General features: G+C 33.3%; 1 protein-coding gene across 1 annotated transcript; it reads right to left on the minus strand.

Moving 5' to 3' along the window:
- Window positions 1-3,966: 3,966 nt before the first annotated feature.
- Window positions 3,967-6,898, minus strand: LOC124353380 (defensin coprisin-like). Its single transcript, XM_046803224.1, has 2 exons — window positions 6,724-6,898; window positions 3,967-4,269 (listed from the first exon to the last, which is right to left on the minus strand). The coding sequence occupies exons 1-2, from the start codon at window positions 6,818-6,820 to the stop codon at window positions 4,109-4,111; spliced, it is 258 nt and encodes an 85-aa protein (XP_046659180.1). The 5' UTR covers window positions 6,821-6,898; the 3' UTR covers window positions 3,967-4,108.
- Window positions 6,899-18,212: the final 11,314 nt, after the last annotated feature.

Below are 18,212 nucleotides of genomic sequence, written 5' to 3' on the forward strand. Positions count from 1 at the left end.
GGTTGTCAAGACTACCTGTATGCACGGATAGATTGACATATCTGAGAAAACCGTCAGCCACCTGCAGCAGTAATGAATGCCTCAGCATATTCGTTGAAGAAGATGTAATTGGAAGCGTTACTTCCTTATAAGAAACCAAATACTTTATATTTTCCTTGTGTTAGATGGTTTAAACAGTTAATCCTATTATTAACTTAAGTAGAATAAATGGTAATGAAGTGCATTTTTACTGAACTCGTGTTTTTAATGTATATTCGCATGATTATGACTTATGTTTATTTAAACACTAAGCGTTAATTTGCAACAATAGGATGATTTTTTACAAAATTAATGTACTGAATCTCATATCACCCACGAACAAGAATAGAACTGTTACGAATGAATGTAACAGTATTTTAATTATTGTTAACGACACCATATCTAACTACACTCCTTTCCACTCATTTATCGTAGTTTTCATTTGAATGGATTGCGATTTGAAAGAGCTAGATCCACTTAAAAACCAATTGGAATTATTTATTTATTTTATATTCTTCACTTCACATTTCATCTTCATGGACTAAGCACGCTTGTTAATCCTGAAAACAACTTTATTACGTAAAAATGTGACGATTCTTTTGTGAGTATTGACATTTTTCTAAACGATTTATAAAACTTATGGCACCACCCCATTATTTTCTCGAGCATTTTAAGTGCACCAAATTCTCAAGTGTAAATGTAATTTTACTCATAATTTACAAAATGTTAGTGTTATTGAGTGCAAATTTAATTAAAACACTCTTTTAGAAACACATGCAAATGGACATGCAAAACCTACAGTTAAACAGAAGCAATAGGGCTTGCCAAAAAGTCAGGGCATCCTCGAAATTGCCGTTATGACATTGGTTTTATTCAGTCTATAAAGAAGCGGTTCTATAAAATTGTGTTCTTTTAAGTGTTTACAAAAAGAAAATGGTAACATGAAGATAGCAGTGCATCTGCTGGACTAATTGAAAAACTATGTTTTGGATGTGTGTGAAGATTTCTCAGCAATGGAAGGTAAAGCCCGAAGTTTATTGACACTGTTGGCAGAAAAATGCATAAAGATTAAATGAAACGATTGAAAAGAAGAAAGGCATTTGATGATGAGACCTCATCCTCAACAGATAATGAAGTAATATTACAGAGATGGGATAAGTGAGAGTAGAAATGTTCATTGAAGTTTGTAACAGAAATATTTCTGAAATACGTTAAGCAAATAAGGAAAACTTTAGCATGTTTTTTACATTTTTTCAAAACTTGTTTTGTGTTCAAGATGATCAACTTTAAAAAAGACGCCTAAAGAATCTATCCAAAGTTTATTCAAATAAAATTTGCACGGGTCATTGTTGTTAGATAAAATACTTCTGTGAATTCCTGAATATCTTAGAAGAAATCAATGCAAAAATAGTCTCACCTTATGTGAAGGAACGGATGTAAACGTGAGTAAAAATTGTCCAAGGAAATGGTATAAGCTTATAGTGACAGCTAACGGGTTCAAAGAAACCTTTCCCAATCCAAAATCTATCTTGAAAGTATTTTTACAAATCCAATACCCAATACGGGTGAGAGATCCTCTAGTGCTTTGAAGAGGATACAAATTATCTTCGCACTCTCTTTCAGAAAATCCCCTGAATCATTTGGCAATTCTCTTCTTTCAAAAAAACTCTAGAAATATACCAGCTACGACAAACTGATAGACACTTGGTATTTAGATTTTGCTCCACGGAATGTAAATATTCAGAATAAGCTATAGTTTCATACAATTTATTATCTTAAAATTATTACTGCTATTCTTTTCAATGGGTCCATAAAAACATTGCCCTCTCTATACGCCATTATGACAAAATTTCCCATTGTGAAACTGTAGTGCCAGTTATAAATAAACGTATTTTAAACTATACAAGTCTTATTTATTGACATTCATTCCTATGAGTAAATGAAAATATTAGTACCTATTTAACTGCAGACAAGGGGCCGCTAAAAGCCAAGGTATGACTGGCCCCCCACCAGTATGTTAATCCGCCACTGGATGTGGCAGTGTACGTATTATTTGCCAACACAATATGGTTTAAGTTTATGTGGAATATTGTAAACATCTGCCCATTAGGAGTCACTCTCCGGGCCATGAAGTTATCTGTGGGGCGAACGTGAAGCTTGTTACGCTGATCCGAATACTGGAGTGAGTGTAACATTAAGTAAGGTTAACAATATTTAAGTATTTTATATCCGTTCTTAAAGCTAATGATTTATTAAATATAAATTTTGATTTAACTCGTAAGTAATGTTATTGTTAAAATTATAATCATTGTAAAAATGTAAGTAGATAAAAAGTGTTTATCAAACGCCCTGGGGGGAGGGGCTATATGGGCTCTTCCTGAATATGTCGTTGCCTATTTACTGTAGTTTCTAATATTACTTACTTGTTTGGGGACCCGGAATGCCCATCTCGGTAATGATAATAAATAGCCCAGTTTGATAAAAACTACTGGACATACTGATTTGAATTTCTTACTGGGGTTCAAGCAACTCTATATACACATACTGAGTTTTTTTATTACAAGCATTTGAAAGATAACTGAGAAAAACAATTTTTTGACCCTTTTTCAAAATTTTCAATTATTTTTGTTGTTGTTTTATTTAAAAAAAAACTATTCTAGTTTCCATAAAAAAACTCAGCTTATGTGACATATTATTATGCACATTAGATAAAAATTCCAACTTAGTATCTTTACTAGTTCCTGAGAAAATGGGGGTTTTATGTTAAAAAATGAAATTTGCGGAGAACTGTAAAAAACAAAAGAAAATATTGATTTTACCAATTACCTCAGTACATTCCAGCCTCATAAGCAGGAGTTTCTTCCTAATTTTCCTCCAACCTTCTTTTCTGCAGCATATTTTCCACCTTGCTTGTCTCGTGAAGTCTGACACTGCTTTTTCAGCACTTCGGATACGTTTCAGAGTCCAATAATTTCATCGCGGTTATTGTGCGTATACCTGGTTGAAGACCCATTTCATGCAGGACTCTGCATTTTGTAACGTGTTCATCATTGTAACTGGCAACTGCTTCATAAAACTCCAAATTCAAGGATTTTTAGAGTAACAAAATTATTTTTTGGAATCCTAGCCCATAAGACACTACTGACACTCTCGTTGACATTTTGCTTCTTGCCATGTAAACATTTTTTTAGTAGGTTTTGGTCAACGATTGCCTTGAAGGTTGGCTTTATTGCAGCCATTATAGCCTCTGGTATAGCATTATGCCAATAATATTTATTATTAAGCATTATTAATAGTTTACACAGGGAATAATTTGAAGCGCACGCTTATATTTGAGCAAAACGTCTTGAGCAAACATATTTTAACTAATTATTGTGAGGTAAACATGTTATTATAGTTAGAAGTATTATACATCAATGAACTCATAATGAGCCATATTTTCATGAAAAAATTTAAAATAACAATTGATAAATATATTTTTTGGGGTTTCTGGGTCCTCTTAATATAGCTATTTCTATGTTATAAATATCGATATTCAGATGTCGCGTTCACTATTAATTGTTGTAATATTATGTACCAAAATGCACAAATTGTTCATTTTATAAATTTATATTTGGTTTTGGTTAATTTTAGATTTTTAAATTTGCGTCTGGTTCCGGGGTAGCTAATAATTATTCTTATATTATGTATAGCCTCTTAACGTTCATTTTTATAATGCAATAAGTAACAAGTGTGTACATAACGGATAATTATAGAATTAATTATATTCATAAATTCCTTTAACATTTCATGCCGACTGTTTGGAATGAAAATAGTGTTTTACGTTTTACTTGTAACGTTGAATGTTCTTAAGTTTGCTTGGATTTATTACTGTCATACTCCAAACCAAAATATTTGGTGGACCTCGGAATTGTGAAGAATCAAGGAAATTGAACAATTGTAATGAAATGCCGTTTTAAGTTATTTAATGGTTAATAACAGATGAAACATAATTTAAACAATAGTTTTTAATTGAAAAAGAACATCAATCACTGAGACCTGACTAGAATACAAGGTAAATGATAGCCTATTGATGAGCGGGCGAGTATCCTCACTTGCGACAGTGGCAGACACCGTCCCTGCACCTGCCGCCTCGGAACCCTCTCCTGAGAGCGAGGCAGTGAGCAGCACAAGCGGCATGGTTCAGGGAGAAGCCGTTGATAGAGAAACTAAGCAGGTCACATGTGGCACGTGGTAGACGAACACCCTCCTCTGTAACAGATTAGACGTAATGAACCAGTTATCCGGATATAGAAGTCTTCACATAAAAAGTCAGAATTTACACCCCTCGTTTTACCTCAGGATTACTGTTGGGCTCACTAAGGAAAGAACTAACCAAATTAATATACTAAAAACCTAATAAGATTCCTACAGTACTATTATTGACGTGGCTACTTCTTTTGGATTGATATGGATGTAAGTTTTACACGAGTAAAAACTTTTGTTTCACGCCATGGAACGTCACTCATCACGCAAGTACGCTCTGTAACCGCTAGGGGCGGGACTATCGCTGTCATTTTGTTGTCTGTGCGTTTCTCCTTTCAGAGGCTATTAGCCGTGCTAGCAAGAGGTTACTGTCGCTTCCTTTTGAAGTGACTACTTCTTTTGGCGAGCTATGAATGTATGTTTTGCATGGGGAAAACCTTTCGCCTAGCGTCACGGAACGTCATGTATGTTTATGTTTTCCACATGCTTGCAAAGTAGGAATGGCAGCTTAACCAAAACGTAAACAAACCATTAAATAACTATTTGATCTGAACTAACAAAATTTGACATTAATGAAAACTCTGTTAGGATATATTTGAGGGGAAATATAAACCACAATAACGTACATTATATATGATAAGGAAAATATCGAAACGCTTCTCTAATTTAGTAGTGTTGTGCAATGATTTGTTTTCTAACTGTTCGATCAGTTTACTCATATTATTATTTACATAAACATGGATCTATACCTGCTTCTGCAGACTTTCCGTGGTTATGGAATTGTTTAGGTTAGATTACCTAAGCTCTAATTTAAAAGCTGTCAAATTTTTTTAAATCAATTCATACTCTGCTATTATATAGTAGCTATGATGACTTAACACACTAAAAATCTTCAAACGCCATACAATCGTTACGAAGAGACTAAAATATAAGTTAAAATATTGGTTTGAATAAATATACGAAGTACTCATTTATTTATTAATGAATCCAATGTAAAATTGATTACCTTACCATTTAATAGCAGTAGCTCATCGGATTCTAAATTGAATTTTAGCACGATGAGTAACGAATAATTTTAAATAGAATATTAACCCATATTGCAGTTTACTACTAGTTTCGTCCTGGCGGGATCAAAAAAGGTTAAAAAATAAATTGATTAGATCTTTTCTAGCTAACAAAGCCGTAGTGTAATGTAATTCTGGAAGAAAATTAATCTTTCTGTTTATTATTATTATAACCTTTACTCACTTACATTGGGCCTTACCTTACATTAACTTAAACAATACATTACATAAAAACAGATTTTAATTCAAATTTATCTGAAGAAACATCTATGCCATTTATTTACTATTAAAAAGATAAATTAAATTTTTTTATAATAAGTAAGTCAGTCAGCGATTTGTCCCAGGAATAGTGCGTTATGTAATTAAACGAGTTATGGATGTAAACCATACAAGGTCGTAGATAAAATGGTAGTCCGGAAATGTCCAGCTGGTATTAAAGTTATTTGTGCACCAACTAACGGTGGTAAATATTTTTTTAGTACTGTACTCGTAACATTGCCGTTATTCGTTCTTTACTAGTGCTGGTAGTGGTTGCTAAAAAGGAATGCCTCTTTAGTACAGTATAGGTGGTACTGTTCAGTAAACAAATCAACCACATAAGAAAGTGAACTCACTTAATTTGTTAAATATAGGATGATTTCATAATTTGTATAAACATATAATTTACTTAGAAATTGTTACAAACATCAGTTCAGATTCAACAAGAAAGACGCAACATGAAATGTTATTTATATAATTCAGGATGAAGTCCACCCCCCAGACTATGATTGTATTAAATTGACTAAAGGGAAATTGACTTCTTCTAAAAATTTGAAGAAAAATTACAGATTCGCAACAGAATTTCAGGTAAATTATACAAAAGGATGAAAAACTATTAATACAAGCAAGAATTTACTGGATGGTGAATTTTGCCAAACATTGAATATTCTTTGCTCTCCGTTTTTATTATATGCGATTAGTGCTATTTTGCAACGAACTATCAAGTGATTAAAACTATAATAATACAAATTTAAAGCAAATTGTATTGCGGTATTTAGAACATTTAGAGATTGGCTTAAAAACACGTTTTTGAGTAAAAATTATAAAAAGCCTAAAATGGCTTTGGAGATATTAGCATATCACTTATATGCTAAACTTCTTTAAAATAATACCATTACTTATGTAGTCTATAGTATTAGTAGAGAGTACAAACATACAGACAAATACGACACACATATTTAGGATTATCACAAAATTGTCTTCTCCCTTTTTTACCAAGCGCGCAATCTAAATGCCATTATTCTAAAATGTGCTGTAAGCTTTCCAAAATATATGAAAATAAAAAATAATGAAGACAACTATTTTTCTAATTTTCATCATTTTAAAGTTTATTGATTTCTAATTGGTAAAAACGTACCGAAATGTTGTTCCTCGAGAGACAGTTCAGAGGGTGCAGCTGTCGTGAGTACAGCACCAAGTACCAGACACAAGCAGACAGACACAGAGAAATACATGGCAGTGGCGGTCAACTGCTACAGCTGATTGTACAGAGGACAGTAGATCAGCTGATTGTAGAGGGCACTGACTTGCCAGCTGACTATATAGTCCTGCTCTCTGGGATACACAGGGATGGGCTTTCCAATGACATCAATCAGTTCTGATGCTCTGCAGGCCAAGTAGTTCATTGTTCCAACCTTTTCCTGGTGATGGAAGATACAGTACTTTACAGCAGATTTTTCTCAGTAAAATTATTAATGTATTTGGAAAACACTTATTGGGAAAATATAGATAGTTTGAGGGTATCAATTATAAATAATGAACTCTAATTTGCATTTCATCTTTATGAAAAAAAGGATATTAGGGCCTACTTCCTACCTTATTTTCGTAGACATGTATACGCGTTTGTTGCCTCGTGTTTTAATCAAAAGAAACTTAAACCCTTCAATAAAGTAAGGGTATTATGACAGTTCGACAAGGTAATGTTATAATCAGCTGATTAGAGCAGCTAAAATCATAATAGCTGATTGTTGTGGCTCAACAAACAATAAAAAATATTGTCACACAATGACAGCTGTTATTGTTTAATACTCAGCTTTTTAAAGAGATACTAAAAAGGTATTGTATCTCCCTTATTTCTCATCATATTCTCTTTAAACTTGGCATTGTTAGATTTGGAATTAAACTGTCTAAATAAAATATAATAACTGTTACTTTTACTATTTGTGGTTTTTAAGATAGGTTTATTGATTTTAAGAAGCCGCCATTTTGTAAACAAAGCCTGTAAAAACTATTATTTTTTCTATAAGTAGTCCGTTATGTTACCAAATTTCAACATATTACAAGCAGCCGTTCTAAAATGAAAAATAGTTAAGTGAAACAACAAAATAGCAGTTGTTTGTGTAGTTATTGAGTTTTTGAAAGTTTAAATATGATATTTTGGTTTGTCTTTGGACCAGGAATGGTAGCCTACCTGATAGAGTTCTGGGACACTCTGTATTTACGATTCAAACCCTATTAAAGGTCGTATTAAGAGTTTACGAAAAAGAAGACAAGAGTTTACAGGTGCAAAGTCCACGTAAAATCAAAAACACATTTTTCTTTACTAAATTAGCACATTTCATCTTACAATAAAAATACAAATGAAATAAAAATTGGTATTATTAATTCAGATCTTGTGAAACCATTATCGTTACCAGTGATAAGTTTTTAATTTTAATAATTTGTGTTATCTGCCGGAAAATATTGTTTTGTTTTCACACATTTTTATGAATGATATAAAATGTAAGTTATTGTGTACATTATAACATTGCATATTAAAACAGTTAATACTGAAACCGATTACACACATACTTCAATTTAGACTCATTAACTGAAACAAAGGCCACATCTGGGTTTAAGTTTTAAAAAATTGACATATTTATTGGTATAAATTAAATATCCACATTTTAAAAACAACCTTAATGTATAAACATATAACCTATATTTATTTCCCTAAAGTTAGTAACATTTTTGAATTACAAATACGGATACTTAGTTACAAAGTACGTGTAAAAACCATTTTCTTTATTTCTGTTATCCTAAACACTACGAGTATCATGGACTCTAAGACACGTCTTTTATATTATTATATATTTTATATATATTAAAGAAAATATTTGAATCTGAGCTCACATTCCAACAGTTTAAAGGATTTTATCTCAAACTGTGTATTTACTTTTTGTGAGATACTTCAGATCACAGTTACAATTAATCCGTTTACAATATCTCTTGAAACAATAAAAAGTATATGTGCTCAGCTTTGCTACCTAAAACACAGGCCAATCTCATAAAACTATCTAGTAAGAGTTTTTTGCAATAAAATTAATATTTAGTGAGCCTCTTTGGAATGTATTAGATTTGTCAAAGACAAGAGTAATATCTCTCCTACCAATATTCAAATTAATCCTTCCAGACCTAAAGTAGAAATCCTGTTTAATAAAAAGTTGATAGTATGAGATAAATGAATCAGCAGAACCTTTCGGTGCTAACAGGGTAGTGATTTTAAAACATCGTGGTGGAAGAGTGTTATTTTTCACCTTTCTTCTTTCTTTCATCTTTCTTGAGGTGAACAAAGCAGGGGATTGAGGTTTGCTTGAGGAGCAATACGAAGATTCAATTTGACCCATGGAAAGGTTTCCTTGACATTTTTGAAAATATAATGTAACATACAATTATAGCACTATGTAGGTAAATATTTGACCTTTTTGGCTTCAAAATTTATGAAAATGTTTCACAATTTAATTACTATATGTTTATAATGTTTAAACAAGAATAATGTCCGATTAAATGCTATTGAATGGTTTTAAGAGGAGAAAATTAACAATGTTTGCCGAAAACAGAAAACTGGGATTTTGCAGATATGTCTTTTGTAGAAACGGGATAGGCTGAATCTATTGCTTTCCGCCAAGAATTACTTTGACGTAGTTAGGCTATGCTTAAAGTCTGAAAATGTCACCATACTCGGTTTAAGTAAAAGCCAATGACAGAATAATCAGTCATATTGCCGTGTCATAGTGAACGGCCATATTTAGATTACGGGAAGCAGCAATAGATTACGGCAATACCAGTCACGATGTATGAAGTTGTGTCCGGTTTTGAGCCAAGCAGACTGCGTTGGAAGGCGAAGAACAGCATCATTGCGAATATTGGCCTAAATAAAATATAGTAGGGAAGTTATAGCATGACCGGTGGGATGCGCGTGAGGAGTGGAGGAGGTGAGCGCGTGGGGGCACAATCTAGAGTAGGGGAGTGAATACGGTGCTACTATCCCTACTGAGAGTTTTCGGCTCCCGCCTCATAGTGGTGGCGGGAGCCGAATATTGTAGTGTTTGCCAACATTTCTAGACCCTTATGTTCTTACCACGGTGGTCTTTTATGATGAACAATTTAATATAGAAGACCTTGAGAATATTTGAACATTTCTAGACTCTTTTGTAGTTACGGCGACGGACTTTTATGATGGGGAATTCAATATAGGAAATCTTGGAAATATTGGGACCGGATGTACGTGATCTTAACAATGGCTATGTTCTGCCGAAATTGTGTTCATAGTTCACCATTCTTAATGAATTCGCAGTAGAGATACCTGGTGGTAAGAAAGGGTTCTCATAAATTGGGAAGGGGTAGGAATTTATATTATTCTTGATCTCCAACGACGACAACAGTTCAGAATAATTGTAATTGTTACGCTTTGTTAGCCATTAAAATTCAATTTATCATATACTAACCGTGCAAGTTTCAGGATTTACGATAGTAGATACAATATTATACACTACAAAATTTTCAACTGACATAGTCTAGCTGCTAAATTAAAAATTAATATAAAACTTATTTTTATTCCTCCTTCAAAATTCGTCTCAGCGTACTTTCAGAAATTCCAGTTACCTCCAAGACACGCTGTTGAACTTTCTTCAAATTTATAAGTGTGTTGGTTTCTGCTTCCCGTTTCATCAAATGGTAAACATTTACAATCACTTCTCTTGTTTGGCCGTGTATAAACTTTCTACCTCCAATTTTACTTTTTACATTACGATCCATCACAAACTCTTTACTTAAAACGTAATGAGCACAACGCAATTAATTCACAAATTGTATTACAACTCGTGAATTGGCACAAGCGAATGTTTTTTGGGCGGCACGTATAAAAGACTGGTGACCGAAGTTCACAAGGCTAAATACGGCAACAGACTGAGCCGCTCCACCCCCCCACCACTTTAGTTCCTTCTTTGCCTACGGCGCATCTCGAAGTCACCGGTCATGCTATAACTTCTCTACAATACTACTATTCTTGCTGTTTAGTTGGCAGTATGAGCGTTGTAATGCATGATATAGATTTACTGTCTTTATTTTGCAATAATTTGCAACAGCAATTTATTGTTTAACTGTAGACACTGGCTAAGGCAAGACATATAAGAATGTTTTTATTTACTAAACATTAATGCTATTTGCTACTTAGTAACTGGGTAACCTTCTAAACTGTAGTTGTTTGCATTTCGTCTACAGATGCATGCAAAGTAGGGTTTATAACCACTTATAATTCCTGTCTTCATAAGTGTTGGACATTGTTAAATTTTACTTTATATTTAAAAGAAACTATTAGGTTTCGAACATTTAAAGTGTGGTATTATGCCTTGTTCACCATAGCCTTGAATTATGAACTTTTAAGAAACATTTCAGTTTTGATGGACTGCCTCATTAAGGCAATTGCAAATTATTTTTCAACAGTAGTATTTATGCCTGATCAATTTTTACGTCTTCGAAGAAAATGTATTAGTTTTTAATTGTTTTAAGAAGTGGTTTTTTATTGGAAATGCACATTCATTGGTAACACAATTTGTTATTATGTTCATTAAAAGGTATTGTTTGTGTGTAAGCCAATTGCACAAACTTACTGGGTCTGTTTTTTTACAATTTACCCGTGCAATCTTTGTTACTTTTCGTTTTAGTTATCACAAATTAATTTCAATTATCACTTATTCAAGTTTGAGCGATTTAGCTCAGTATCTTTAATTTTATGAATAGGCACATTGTTGGAGAAATTATCACGGTTTATTGTTTTATCCACCTTAATTTACGTTCCTGAGAATAGGTTGAATTTATGGTATGTATGCTGGACTTTGTACGTTTTAATCTAACATCTTAATATAGTAAGTAAATAGTTAACAGTTTTTATAATGAGCAAGTTTCCTCCTGTTTATTACTAAGAAGGAATACAATTACACAATGTATAACACTAATCAATTATATACGGGTAATTAATCAACCAAATTCTAAATGTTCGTATGAATATCTCAGAGTACAACCTCAACAGGAAACGGAACTCGAAACTACTAAAAAATTGTTGTGTGCTAAGTAACCACTATTATTATTAACTTCATATTAACAATCAATATTAATAACTGTTCGTATGAAACATTAGCTATTGAAGATGTACTTCAGTGTTATTTTAAGTTTCGAACAAGCGTGCATGGATACTCGTTAACAGGTTAGCGACACACTTCCGGTCAGCTGAGACCGGTAATGGTCTCATGGCTATACTATATTTTTTCCCAGTACAAGGTCGGAATGGCATGATATGTATGTTTTTATATTTAAACATTGACGTGATATTAAATATGCGATCGTGTTTGTTTATAGTGTTTATAAAAAAGTGTTATTCAAAGAAGTATATCATTTTACAAACTACTCGTATTTAGGTTGTTATAGAGCACGTGCGTCTAAAATATAAAACAGCATATTAAGTACAAGGAAAATGTATCATGATTAGTCTAGTCTACGAATAGCCAAAAAGGGATCTTTAAGGCAAGTTTAGTAGAACAATCAACTAAAAGCCAATTCGGAATACATAGTAATATAACTTACTTAAAGTCCTCAACCCTAGGGGTGACGAAAAAAGGGGAGGGGAGTCAAAGGGCCCTTTTTTAAAATCCCTAATTTACGAGAGCTTGACTTGCATATCATTAACGGTGAAAGATAAAAAAAGCAACAGTAACAAAAGATATAGGAAATTCAATCAGCTTTAATTTTGAATAAGACCAACCCCTGCTTATATATAGGCGAAAACACACAAAAAAGGGTCCTTTGACACTCCCTCTTGCAACCAACACTCATTATTTTAGATTTATTGTCACTAAATCAAATCCTCATGTTTAGAAACAAAGTAGATGTACTATATATGACGATTTCAATATTTTAAGGTTTCAGGATGATGGAGTTTCTAAATATTAGAAAGTGTTACGAATACAATAAAATGTCAACCTTTAAGAGTTAATGATAGTGCCTGGCTTAAAACGGGATCATCATTGTTTAAACAAGTGAACTTTAGACAACGTTATCAATTCGTAGAACTATGCTTCGAGATCCTAGAACAGGGAGTACGTCATAGATGCACTCGTTGGTGCATGCTTACCAATTATACCAACCTCCAAGAGACCATTCTAAGATTGGCCTCTTCCGCACTACAGGATTATGCACACTGATAAGCGGTGCCACTCAATTAGTCGATATCTGAAATATTGATACGTCTGCAATATATGCAACATTAACCCTTCGTGCTGGTTACTGCATTCTTATTATACGAGCAAGATACAAGATTCTACAAGACAATTTTTAAACAAACAAAAAATGTGTAGAAACAAAAAGTAATTTGGTGAAGAAACAGAAATAATTTTGACACAAACAAAATACGCACATTTTCAACAATTTGCTTTTGGAAAATGTGAAATATTATAAGATGAAAAGAAAATATTAATGGGCACAATACGTATGATGGAAAAAGATCAAAAGGTTATAAATAGTTTCTCTGCTCTTGAAGAAAAGACTGAGGAGATCTACGAAAGGAATTTTGACACAACGAAGTTAAAAACAGTTAAAAAGGCGCAAAATAGGAAATAGTAGTAAGAAAACTGACAAGCAGAATTTCCATTATTGTAATTGTTAGTCATCCACCACAGCACGCACAACTAGATTTAACATTAGTATTTTCGGTGACAGCCATGCCAAAAGCTTGTGTATATTTATACATAATCAATTAATGGTAACAAAGTGCTGTTTGTGCAAATTAAAAGCACGAATGGAGTACGTACTAAAAAATAATACGGATATGACTAACAACTGTGGAAAAAAGATCCGGTTGTTATCATAGCTGAAAGCAATAATATGGGAGTAAAAGATAGTTTAAACCATGTTGATATCATAGAACTGATTGAAAAATATGTCAAGTTACAAGAAAACAAATCCTATATCGTAGTCAATTTGCTTCATCGCCATGATCTGCCTTACATTTGGCATATCTATAACGAAATAATACAAACGAATATACAGCTACAATGACTTCAGAAAAAAGACGTGCGGATTGTTAATGTCTCCAGTTTGGTCCGGAGATCGTTCATGAGACAGCGTTATCTTCAATAGGCACAGTAAGGCTGCTCTGTGTGCTAAGATCCTGTCAAAGATCAAGAGCTTAGGGCGAGAACAAGACGAGACCTTCAGCGACGCAGCAGTCAGTGGCTGGGAACCAGTAACCGACACAGCCCAGCTGAGTGTTGAACGAAGCTAGAAAAGAAGCTCCATGATTGAACTACAGCCCAGAATTAACACAGGCAGTTGTCTCATTAGACCTTACTGACTGCCAAACTCCCATGTATTCAAGGGTAAAATATTAGCCTACTCTAAAATGCTCCACAGCATTAAAGCTATAGAGGATTAAAGGCCTTTTCAGTAACACCTGAAATATACTTTCAGATGATGGCTTTTACTAAACAGTTAAGTTTTAGAACCCATCATAAAGTGGTATAAGGCTGTGATTTTCTTACAATAAAATGTTCCTGTAGCACTCCATTTCAATACAAATTTTAGTTACAAAACAATTCTGTCAAACACAAAAAATTGTACAAAAACACAAAATTCAAAATTCTGCATCAGAACTTACAGGCCGCTACAAACAAAATTGTCCTTTTAAATCTCTTAGCTGACGAAATAACGCCACAAGTGATTGTTATTACTGAGGATCGTTTTAATACTTTCATCATTTAACAGTTTCGACTGGAAAATTATTTTTTGAGCGATTATTTTGCTCGAAGCCAATGTAAGGGTGAGGGTGTTATTTTGTTTGTAAAAGAGGAAATTACGTATAAAAGGTTATTTTGCTAAAAATTAATTTGCTTTAATTTCAATAACAAAAAAATTGATAGTTTGATACATTATGGACCAAATAAACATTATTTTGAACATTAATTTTCAAAACACAGATCTTTCAAAACAACTGCAGTCTCAGACCATGACGCACAGCTGATTACTCTGACTGACTGTTAGTACACCTGTCACTCTCCCGCCTCAGATTGTTGAGCCGAGTTACTGACCCGAGAATATTTCCGCGTTATGCGCATTATTGAAGAGACTTGGGATTGTCTCGAAAATTTGTTTCGTAGCTGACGAAATGTTTAGGGCATTTAATAAAGTATTATTGTACCCCCTGGACACTGAATTCCCTCTAAGAAAAATAGCTCAAAAACAAAAATCACTCAGAGTAATTGTATTACACCCGAAATATTTAAATATTAGTTTCGAAGGCTAAGTTAAAAATATTATCAGATTTAAAAAATATCAGCCAATGAAAATTTATTTCTAACCCCATTTTAAAAACTAAAAAAAATATTATAAGTCATTATGGTGGCTGAGATTTATGAAGTAAATAGAAAATTAAAATCCAAAACTTCTTGGAGTATTATCAACAAAGAAAGCAAAAATTAAGGCATGTGTTTCCTATAGAACTGAATGGGGACCCCATTTTGGTTACAGATAGATTGAGTAACTTCTTTGTTGATGTAGCGGTGGTAAGTGTCGGCGCGCCTCTGTCAACTGTACAGAGGGTCAAACGGCTAGAATATTATTTCAACATCGATGATATTAACTCCTGTTATAGTAGGAGAGATGGCTTCGACGATTTGTGACTTAAAGCTTAAACATTCTTGAGATGGGTATGGGATGTCTGGGTGGCTTCCTAAACCGTATTTCCACACGATTGTTAAACAATGGCCAGAATAATTAACTTTTTATTTGAAATTGAGAAGTTTTCAAATGGCCCGAAAAACGCCAAGTTTATTCCATTCTTCAAAAAAGATGGTACAAGCTCTCCGATAACTTCAAATACATTGTAATCCACCAATGACCAGTAAAGTTTTTGAGAAATTATTTCTCACTAGAAAGCTTTCTTTTCTGGATGAGCATGGTATTCTCTGTAAGGAATAGTTTGGTTTCCGAAAAGGATTATCAACAATTGATGCAGTCAACAAATTGACTGACATTGTGGTGGAGGGTCTTGACAGAAGAATGCTTACGCTTAGCGTTTTTCTTAACATGTCTAAGGCATTTGGCTGCGTAGATCACCAGATTCTTATTTTCAAATTTCATGATTGTAATATACGAGCTATACCACTCATGTGGCTTGTGTCGTACCTCAGGAGTCGTTATCAAGTTTATTTAATTTACGTTTTATCAAAATACGTTCTAGTAAAATATAGTGTTTCGCAGGGATCAATTCTTGGCAAAGTTTTTTTTTAAATTTATGTAAATAATCAGAGGTCATGTATATAATTTGGTCAAATGATTTAGTACAGGGACGATACTACCCTATTTTTCTAAGGTAAATGCAAAGAGTATCTTTAAATTAAATGGTTTAAAAATTTAAATTCTTGTCTTAAATTTTTATCAAACATAAATCTACAAAAAAATGATTAAAAACCAAACTTCACTTATTTTTTAGGACACAAAGCGCTCCATGAACCTGGTCCATCAGCACAGGCGTACCATGACCAACATTTTTGGTGGGAACGCAAAAACTTCTCTGCAACACAGCTCGACGGTGGTTTAAAATGTTTAAAGAGGGGAGACAATCAATTTAAAAGGAAGGTGGACCCGGTGCTTCAGTTACTGTACTTGCTGAAGAAAACATCAACACTGCTGCAGGATTGACGAATTACCCAGAGATCACTTTTGAAATAATGAATATTTCAATGGATGTCACCCACACGTAACAAATCAATGTTGGCACTTTGGCATCGCGGCGTACTACCTGAAACAATGGACAGGAAAAATAATGGTTAGCAGGAAAAAAGGTAAAGACAGCCGTTTTCGGATTTATGTTTTAGTCATAGACCTTAGTATCATGGTGTGTGTACTAATTTTCCTTCAATTGCCCCAACCAACAAAATGTGCTACATCAGTAGTGCCGACATTATACATTACAAAAAAAATTCTCTCTCCTAATAACTACTATACGAAAAAAATACAAACTGTATTTCAATATACTACAGTATGTTTAGATATTATGATGTAGAACATATTTAGCTAAAATAAAACGTAAACAAATATACGACATCATTCAATGTCACTACAGGACTGTCCAGTTCATGAGGAGTAGGCCTACTGTCACGCGAAATACAGCAACTCAGAATAGATCATTCCAATCTTCTCCTCCCAAACTCCGCCACCTGACAGATGCAGTGCTGAGCCATATCTTGATAGCGAGGCAATAAATATAAACAGTATTTAAAATGGCATGCGCTCATTTACGCGTCTGTGCTGTTTTAATAAAGCATTCAATGATAATGAAATGTATATTATTTTAATTTGTATTTCATGGTGTGCGTAACGATGACAAAATGTAGTAATTATTAAAAGTAATATTTGGTACATTGCTGAAGTTTTCAGCATTAAGTTCTTAGCCCTGTGAGTGCCAAGAATTTTTTGAGTGGGTATACTGAAAAGTGCCAGGTATTTTTCTAGTAGGTGTACCTAAAAGTGCCAGCCCTTTTTCAGGCATTTTGCAAGGTTTTAGTAAAAAATTCACAGTTCGATTATTTAATAAGCTATCAACATGATTCTTTTTGTATTTTCTCTGAATACTCTGTTTAATTAACATAAAATAACAAAGTTACCATAACACTAAATATAGGAGTACCAAAAATGGACTTACCTAAACAAAATTCAAAAATATTTTTTAATTTAATTTTTCAACCAAATTATTATGACCAAAAAATTCATATCCTTTTCTTAGTCCATATCACTGGAAAGTGTATGCAATTGTCTGTAAATCTTGAAAAGTTTATATTATTATCTTCAATAATGAGTAAGTTATACAACTTTTAAGAAACTATTGTCACATTGTTTCTGGTAGCTATGCCAACCAAAAATGTTTATATGTGAGTTTCATAATTTAAAGTTTGATCGGAAGTGTACTATAACCATTTATTTTGAAAAGAACGATTCTTCACAAACATTTCAATATGATATTATTTAAAAATATTAAAGGTTACAACTTTTAGCGACTTTTTCCCGAACGTCCGGTAAAATCGGACGTTGGCACTTTTCGGCCAACTTTTGTCGTCCGGTAAAATCGGACGTTGGCGCTCAAAGGGTTAGGAATTCACATTGATAAGTTTGTCATGGTCATATGCTATAAATGGGCGTAGTAAGCCTATAGAATGTCCTCAGGCATCTATATTTTGAGGAAATTGGCATAATTTTGTGGAACAGACCTATCGAAAATGGCCTAAATGGCCTAGTTTATCTACGCATGTCAAACTAACTCCGGCACAACTTTGTGGAGAGGATGTTCTCACATTCGTGATTAACGCGATTTACAATGACACAGATATAACAGTAAATGGATTTGTGGCTTTGGTTTTGCGATCAACCAAACTTAAGTTTGAATGTTAGATAGCAGCCGACAAGTTGTACTTATAATTTTTTCATCAATTTGGCCCATAAACACTTACCGGTACAGTTAGTTTTCGAAAAAAGTCTATTAAAGTTACATTTTTTGTTTGTTGTTACAATTACCACGAAACTATTGGGTATAGAAAATGT

The sequence above is a fragment of the Homalodisca vitripennis genome, chromosome 2, assembly GCF_021130785.1.
Source record: "Homalodisca vitripennis isolate AUS2020 chromosome 2, UT_GWSS_2.1, whole genome shotgun sequence".
Classification (NCBI taxonomy): Eukaryota; Metazoa; Arthropoda; class Insecta; order Hemiptera; family Cicadellidae; genus Homalodisca; species Homalodisca vitripennis.